At 32.4% G+C, this 9056-nt stretch overlaps 1 protein-coding gene across 1 annotated transcript; it reads right to left on the bottom strand.

The window, feature by feature from the left end:
- Positions 1 to 796: 796 nt before the first annotated feature.
- On the bottom strand, positions 797 to 8077 carry LOC134694583 (tumor necrosis factor-inducible gene 6 protein-like). The gene is made up of 4 exons (XM_063555606.1): positions 7976 to 8077; positions 6177 to 6349; positions 3079 to 3242; positions 797 to 951 (listed from the first exon to the last, which is right to left on the bottom strand). Coding segments are annotated over exons 1-4 (381 nt in total). The 5' UTR covers positions 8019 to 8077; the 3' UTR covers positions 797 to 950.
- Between the last annotated feature and the right edge of the window lie 979 nt (positions 8078 to 9056).

Below are 9056 nucleotides of genomic sequence, written 5' to 3'. Positions count from 1 at the left end.
AATGGCGAATTGAACCTTATTGTAAGTAGTTAATCTTCTCATTTGTATGAATAGCTCAATTCAGTGTAAATCTTGTCGTATTACACACCAAGGGATGGCAGAGTTGACCAAATAAAAGACAGATGTAGAGAAATCCTGACACCCGAGGTATCAACATAAAGATGTGTCTCGTTGTTGTTGGAGAGAGAAAGAGGTATAGTCAAACTCATAAGTCGTTGTATGATAAAGTTATCAGTGGAAACATTGACATTTCGAAATGAAAAGAAAATTTTAAAGAACACCCCTAACCCCCCCCCCCCCCCCCCCCAAAAAAAAAACTTGGTTGTCGAACATGTTTTATACATGCTAATTGGTGTATATATATATTATGTATATTTGTACACAACCATGTATCACCATCACTGCTGGTGATCCGATATATAAATCTGTTCTAGTGTTGTCACTGGTTCAGACGAACGTATATGCTTCACGAATATATATAAATACATGTATGTGTATATGTAATTACCAATAAACGATGCTAATAGAAAAAGTTTATTAATATCAATATTGTTTTTATTAGAAATTACATGTATACTATGCGATGTATACTCTACAAATATTTTTCATTGAAAAAAGTAAAATCACAAAACGCTAAACTCCCAGGAAAATTCGAAATTGACATTCCATATCAAATAGCAAAATTAAAAACCCAAGCACACCAAACGAATGGATAATATATGTCATATAAATGACTTAAAATAGGACATTTGTTGTCGAAAATTGTGGTTTAAACCTGGTATTATAGCTAGCTTCCCCTCTCTCTCTCTCTTGTATGCCAGTTGTATCAATTCCATTATATAGACAACAATATGTTAAAAAAAACAAACATATATTGAACTTATTTAATCTAGATTACAGTTCAACATCAGGTTTATTTAACTATAGCGTCGCTTGGCGTAGGTGTGTCATCTGTAAAATAAAAGATTGTAACTATATATCTGATATACAATAACATAATTAATAAAATGAATTATAAATATTATGAAGAAAAAAAATCCTACAATAAATTTGCTTATATCTGATAGTTTAATTCTCTTTCAAAGGTTTGTTTTTGTAGTCTGTTCTTTGTTATTTTTTATCACATAATGCTTCAAGTTTAGAGATATTATTTAACATTGATTTATAACCGGAAAGTTTGGCTAGCCAACAAACCAGGTTTATCCATTGTTTACATATCAACAACTAATCCTGTTTAAATACTATTGTTTTTCTTTACAACCTTAGTTGAAGTCAAAACATATTAATCTGTTCGCAGTCAGTGTTGCTTTTTTTATTTTTCTTCTTTACCTTTTGTTTTGGTCAGGATTCTCACGTTCATTTTGTTGTTCCCATCGCTCTTCTTAAATATTAATATACTAAACCATCTTTGGGTTTGAGATTTTCTCAATGCGTTAATGGCATTCGAATCTTCTGTCGGGCTGTTGCCTATGTGACATATTTCCCATTTTCATTTTCAATTGTATGATCATGAACATTTATCAACCAGGAGACGTGTAAACAAAATGAAGTTTGATTACTATTATTTTTAAAAAGTGGATTTTTTTAAACCGCAAACAGACATCGACAAGAAAAGTGTGAAGTTATTCTAAAAAGAAACTTGCGGTTTTATCATATGGTCATTTTTATAAATTTTCTGTTTACAAAACTTTAAATTTTTCGAAAAACTAAGGATTTTCTTGCGCCCAGGAGTAGATTACCTTAGCCGTATTTGGCACAACTTTTTAGAATTTTGGGTCCTCAATGCTCCTCAACTTTGTATTTGTTTTGGCTTTTTAACTATTTTGATCTGAGCGTCACTGATGAGTCTTATAGACGAAACGCGCGTCTGGCGTATAAAATTATAATTCTGGTACTTTTGATAACTATTTATCAATATGTTAAAAAATTACGAAACCAAATGTGATTGACATGACCTTTCGAAACAACTAAATTCAAGTCCCTTGGGACAGGTGCTTTGAATTTGATGTTTTAAACTATGTCTGTCAGAGATCAATCATTCACCATGCAGGTGACAAAGGGGTTATAGCACAACATCAGCAAAAATCGTCATCAAATTCCAATTCAATAAATCTGCCTTCTTTTGGTTTTACATTAGGCTCAACATGTGTTTTGTGAAGTGATGCTAGTCTTTTACTGTTTTCCTTTTTGTTGATAAGATACAAACGGTACGGAAAGGAAATTAAATTATTCAATATGGAAACAAACTGATCATGCCATTGCAAACAAAAGAGCAAACGACCAAACGACAAACAACAGTATTTAAAAAACAACATAGAAAACCTAATGTCTAAACATCACAAACTACACCAAAAAATGGTTTCATGAACTTGTTTTTCTCTGGGTTTTTTTTTCAGTTATACATGTATTTTTTGTTTGTCTCTTTTCTTAGCTGGAATTGCGTGTTACTTCTTAAAATATACCTATTAAAAAAAATTCATATAATATTATTCAGAAATGCTTTTTAAAAGACTGAACAAAAGAATATAAAGTCATGTTCAGTCATTCAGTAAATTTTCAGACTCATCGACAGTGGTTTTCACGTCTGATTGGGCAATTTGCTCGCAGTCAATCAAAATATGTCTAATAAAAATGAGCTTCACAGATGAGTCTTATAAAGACGAAATCTGCGTCTGGCGTAATAAATTATAATCCTGATACCTTTGATAACTAATTAAAATGATTTTGTTTGGCAATTGAATTGTGTCAAAAGCAACTCATCAGCACTAGATTGACTGCAAGACTATTTATCTGAACATTTACTGCAGTGGTTAAGTCTGAATGAATTATTGCTCAGACCTTTTGGTTCATGTTAAGATCAAAACGACGTTGACAGAGAGAGAGAGCAAAATATACAGATCAAAAAATTTAGTCAAAAGAAAACTTACAAAAATATGGAAAAAGATAAAGACCGAAAGACAAACAAGAGTAAACGAAACACATCATAGACAGCTTCAGACTGGTCAACACGATCTCAACCTATCAGGTCTCAGTTGATCTGGAAGGGTATGCAGATAATAAGTTGCGGTATATACTTACCAAATGGCTTTGTAATTGACACGGAACCCTGGATTGGTAGTAAAACGACTGGATTCAAAGTGAATAATCATTTTATTGGATGTAGAGTTTACTTCTATTTCATCAGCCTGATAAACATTTATTTCATATAGTAAAGCTTCTGGTTTAATTTCTGCATCATATATCTGCTCAAAGAAAGAATAGAATTTCCATTGTTTCTTAAAATCAAATTCGGGTTACAATAAATAACAGTATAAATTCAACAAAATCAGGAGGATCATTACTGTCTTGTTTAATTTGGTTTTGTAGTTTGATTTCATTATTCCTTAATTCATTTTCAATTTCAAAAAGTTGAAATAAATGTTTAAACGGATCTTTCCTTTTTATAAGTTATTGTGTAAAGTAAATTCAAAACAATCATGAACTCCGAGGAAAATTTAATCGTAAAGTCTCTAATCAAATGGCAAAATCAAACGACAAAACAAGTCATAAGAATGGACAAGAACTGTCATATTCCTGACTTGGTACAGGAATTTTCAAATGCAGAAAATTGTTAATATATTTAATATATTAATAAAATGGATAGTATATAATTAAAGAAGCTAAATTAGCAAGAATATTGATGGGTCCGTGTGCTTGTTTTCGAGATATAATTAGTTATCAAAGGTACCAGGATTAAATTTAATACGCCAGACGCGCGTTTCGTCTACATAGGACTCATCAGTGCCGCTCATATCAAAATATTTATAAAGCCATAAAAGTACCTAGTACAAAAGTGAAGAGCAATGAGGATCCAAAAATCCAAATAGTTGTGCCAAATACGTCTAAGGTATTCTATGACTGGGATAAGAAAATCCATAGTTTCAAAAAATTCAAAGTTTTGTAAACTGGAAATTTATAAAATGACCACATAATGGATATTCATGTCAACAACGAAGTGTCGACTACTGGCACTACAAAAGTCAAAAAGTCTGAAAAGACCAGTTTTTGTCTTGATTTGCATGAACTTTTACTTGACATTCTCCAAAAGTATGACTTGTGTCTTAATTTTTCTTGACAAATTCTCATTTATATCAAATTTGTATGAAATTTACTCGACATAATCTTGACATTCTGAATATGGTCTTAAAATTTCTTGACAAATTCTTGACATTTAAATACTGTCTTGAAATTTCTCGACATATTCTTGACATTCTTATTCTTTCTTAGATTGGCTTGACATATTCTGAATATTTTGAAATGTGTCTCAATGATTACTGTTTTTTTATTCAAATTTGAGTGTTGAATTTTATAATTTTTAATCAATGATTTCATTGGTCTCAAACATACATACATAATATGGATCTAAACATTTTTTGATCTTTTCAGGAAGGAGTTATCACAAATTTTGTTGATAAAAAATTATAAAATTCAACACCCAAATATGAAAAAAAATGTTTTTGGGTTGTTCTAAAAAAATGCAGTTTGAATCATGATGAGAACAAATTCTTTGACCAACACGAAATCCCCCCTCCTTTTTTTTTTAGCCACACAAACCCAAAAGATTGCATAAACCGTTCAGGCGAAATTTTTACTGTTAAAATAGTGTCAAGACATATTTTATACTGTCAAGAATGTGTCAAGACATATTCAGACATTATTTAGAATGTCAAGAATATGTCAAGACATATTCAGCCATTATTAAGAATGTCAAGAATATGTCAAGACAGATCGAGACAAATTTAAGACAGTCAAGAATTGGTCGAGACTAATCCAGAATCTTATCGGATGTTACAGGAAGTGTCGAGAAATTTTAAGACAATGTTAATTCTGTCAAGACACATGTCTAGACAAATCAAGAACCTTTTTAGACAAACTAATACTATGTCAAGAATTTTTAAAAATTATGCAGACAAATTAAGAATGTCAAGTAAAAATTCATGCAAATTCAGACAAAAACTGGTCTTTTCAGACTTTTTGACTTTTGTAGTGTGGGCTGGTGATACCCTCGGGGACAAAACGTCCACCAGCAGTGGCATCGACCCAGTGGTGTAAATAATTATCAAAGGTACCAGGATTATAATATAATACGCAAGACGCGCGTTTCTTCTACATAAGACTCATCAGTGCACTCATATCAAGATATGTATAAAGCCAAAAAAGTACAAAGGATAAGAGCCATAAAACCTTTTAAAATGCAGCGGGAAATTATTCTCTCTAGATTTTGCATACATTTAACTTTGAAGGAACTGGTTTCTTTCAAAAACTACGAAAAAATAACAAGGATTTTTTTTAGATTTTAAAATATAACTATTGAAACTATATGTAAAAATATCATGAAAAGAAAAGAAGGGGAGAGTGCGTAAACTTTTTAAATGGCACTACTTGTATAAATCACAGAAGATTCCAAATATCAGAAAAATATTTGTAAATTTCCTTTAGAAGGTGTGAAAATATTTAAATTTTGAATTATGAGAAAAAATCAAAGCAAGCTTTCATTAACAAAAAGCTTACAATGACTGCTTCAAAGATTTTGAAAGTTTCTGTCCCAAAGTATTTAAAAACAGATGCTGTGTAGAATCTTTCCTTACAACATTTACAAGGATCTGATTGTACTTTCTATTCTGGATTACGATATAAGGTAATGAAATATTAGTCTTAATCTTTTTTTTGAATGTGCAATAATCTGTCAACAACTAGATGATATTGAAAGATCTTCAAAACAGGAAGTAAAATTTATCATTTTTCATCCTTGTTAGCAAACTTGGGTTTTTATAGCTGGCTAAGCATGATATTTCATTGTTGACGGACGTACGATGACTTAAAATTGTAAATGTCTATTTCAAGTGGTCTCTTGTGGAGAGTTGTTTCATACCACATCTTTTTTTTTAATATTAGACACAGGATCTGTCTTTGTACATGCAATTTCAAATTAAAAATATGGTGATTGGAACCTGGTTTTATAGCGCTAAACCTCTCACTTATATGACAGTCGCATCAAGTCCTTTAATTTTCTAACGATGCGTGAACAGACTCAATCGTTAAAATAATGGTTACAGCAGTAATCTCAATCTCAAGACAAACAAACATTTACAACAAAACACAAATAGCATCCATCAAATTGAAGAACATATGTTTACCTTAACACGATCGGCCTCTTCCTCCAGGAAAACGTTTAAAAAGGTCACCATTATAATCGAACCTTCTTCAACTGTTATGTTGTAGAAACAATCTTGTCTATTGCAGTAGTTGGATGGAAAGTTCGGTGAGAAAAAACTTCCCATTTGTCCAGTAAAACTCCCACCACATTGTTCTGTAATACCAAATAGTTCAGTTATTATTCAACAATTAAAAAAAATGGTGATTACTTTATGTATAGTGGCATGTTGAGGATCATAAAAACAGTAGCAATAATACAATAAGGGTTTGATAGTAATGCAGTTTATTTGGAATGGAAGATATTGTGTTGGGGACATTGATTATTTTTTTGGTGCTTCAGCCACAGACAATCCTTTCCGGGAATGTTTGTTTGTTTTCTCTCTATCAATTTATGTCTTTCGAACAGCGCTATACTACTGTTGCCTTTTGTTTTAAAGGTCCACTAAAGTTAAAGAGAGCATAGCATTCTCTCTACACGATTCGTAGGATTTTTCATCCCATATCAGATATGGCGACATAACTAACCACATAGTCAAGTCAAAATGGCGCCCTGTTAGTCGTGAAGAAAGGTGCCGTTAAAAGAAGTGAATGCACCACTAGTCTTGCGAATCCTAATTTCACCAAAATGACACAATCGGTAATCAGACCTAATATTTATAATTTAAGACAAACAACTATTAACATGACAACCATTACTAGTTTAAACAATATGTGATTGTGACAGTAATCATAGCAAGTGTCTATTAAAAAGGGTGTCTACGTTATCCATGGTTCAGCTTTTGATTTTGCCCTTAACATAATAATATTCCGTTTAGAGGTTCTTTTTTTCATTATATTATTTTATGCCTGTGGTATAGATTTTGATTTTGCCCTTTACTGAAAAATATTCCGTTTATAAGTTTGGTGTTTTTATTATTTTACTGGTTTCCTATTGGACCAATTTAAGTGTTAGGATAAAACACCTGTTTACACGGTTTTGATAGCAGGAATATTAACGAAAAAAGTCTGTGGTAACGTCATTCATTTGAGCAAAATGTTTGGTCCTTAGAAACAGGAAGTTTACCACTTGAAAGTTGAAACATTATTTTTGTTGAAATCGAGGCAAATGAAGAGTAGTTTACTGATGTGAAAATCTTGATGTGAAGTCATAAAAGTTTCGAGTCAGTTTTGTACTCAAACTCAAAAATCAACCAATCAAAATGTTGGATTTCGAGAATGATATTTTGCTCCTAGCACTGATCAAATGACTTCAACCCCAGTTAGTATCATTTGGAAGATAAAAATAAAAATAAACACGATGGGAAACTCGCAAACGAAGCACATCTGGATACGTTGACAGAGTAAATGTATCATGCTGTTTGCTTTATGAAGGTAGCTGTTCGAAATTCATAAATCGAGTGAGAAAAAAAAACAAATACGGGATACAAACTAAAGGCGGTGGGAACACATCAAGTACAAGAAGAGATCAACGACACAACAGAAACACTAAAAGGCAAAACACATAGAAGCAAAGTATATTATAACAATTGCCAATTTTCCTGACTTGTTGTGTTATGATTTCAAATGAGACAACTCTCCACAAGAGACAAAAAGACACAAAAATGAACAACTTTAAGTCACCGCACGCCTTTCAACAATGAGTAAAGGCCATGCTACATAATCAGCTAGAGAAGGCCCCGAAGTAATAGAAGTAAAATATTTCCAACGAGAATACTAACGGTCAATTGTATGTATATTAAAATGCTTTCTTTCTATCGAACACCTTATAATACAAACTTACCATTACAAAGCCTACAACATTTTGTATTGTTTGAACACATCATAGTGATGTCAATATACTCATTTCCGTTTATGTTACAGGTGTCCCTACATGTGGAATCCTCCCTATCTGTAAATAAAATAGTGTCATTGTAAATAAACAGGCAATCATGATAATGAGGAGGAGGATGTGGAGGATAATGATGAGGAGGACTAAGAAAAGCAAAAGGACGAAAATATCGTTCATAAAGATGAAGATGATATGACGTCGATGATGTAGATGAAGATGTAATCAGTATGTCAATTGGAAAACGAGAAGGACGACCACGTCTAAGATAAAGATAAAGATGACTCATGTTCACTCGCAATTGCAAGAAGCCATATGTTGACAACACCTGTATGTTTTACAGCAAGATCCTATATCTTCTTCGCTTTCTTCACATGATGAGTTACATGCCTCGAGCATTCCATTCAGGTGTATCTGAATATTAGTTACATGTATGATGCATATCCAACAATATCATTTACTTAATCGGTTTCGCAGGAAATTAATAAAAACAAATGGTAGTTTCAAGCCGCAAATCGGACTGTCAATTCAATTTTTTTCGTTGGACGCCATTTATCGTGTATTTCGTTAGTACAGGCAAACAAGATGAAATATTAAACGACTAACACATTTCAATTGTATTGTATGCAGACATCGGATAAAAACCCGACCATAGAGCAGAAAACAGCAGAGGGCCACCAATGGGTCTTCAATGTAGCGAGAAATTCCCGCATCCGGAGACGTCCTTCAGCTGGACCCTTGAAAACATGTATACTAGTTCAGTGATAATGGACGTCATACTACACTCCGAATTATACACAAAAAACTAAAATTAAAAATCAAACAAGACTAACAAAGGTCAGAGGCTCCTGACTTTGGACAGGCTCAAAATTGCGGCGGGGTTAAACATGTTTATGAAATCTCAACCCTCCACTATAACTCTAGTCAATGTAGAAAAGTAAACGCATAACAATACGCACATGCAAATTCAGTGCAAGAAAAGTCCGAGTCTTATATCAGAAGATGTAACAAAAGAAAATAAACAAAATGACAATAA

Source organism: Mytilus trossulus, chromosome 13 (genome assembly GCF_036588685.1).
Source record: "Mytilus trossulus isolate FHL-02 chromosome 13, PNRI_Mtr1.1.1.hap1, whole genome shotgun sequence".
Classification (NCBI taxonomy): Eukaryota; Metazoa; Mollusca; class Bivalvia; order Mytilida; family Mytilidae; genus Mytilus; species Mytilus trossulus.
The sequence above is the reverse complement of the archived record's forward strand: the minus strand, read 5'-3'. Positions and strand labels throughout refer to the sequence as shown.

Coding starts and splice junctions, on each gene's coding strand:
- LOC134694583 (XM_063555606.1), bottom strand. CDS start 8,018: ATGATGTGTTCAAACAATACAAAATGTTGTAGGCTTTGTAATG. Junction 6,350..7,975: donor ATGTTGTAGGCTTTGTAATG/GTAAGTTTGTAT, acceptor TTGGTATTACAG/AACAATGTGGTGGGAGTTTT. Junction 3,243..6,176: donor AAGAGGCCGATCGTGTTAAG/GTAAACATATGT, acceptor TTCTTTGAGCAG/ATATATGATGCAGAAATTAA.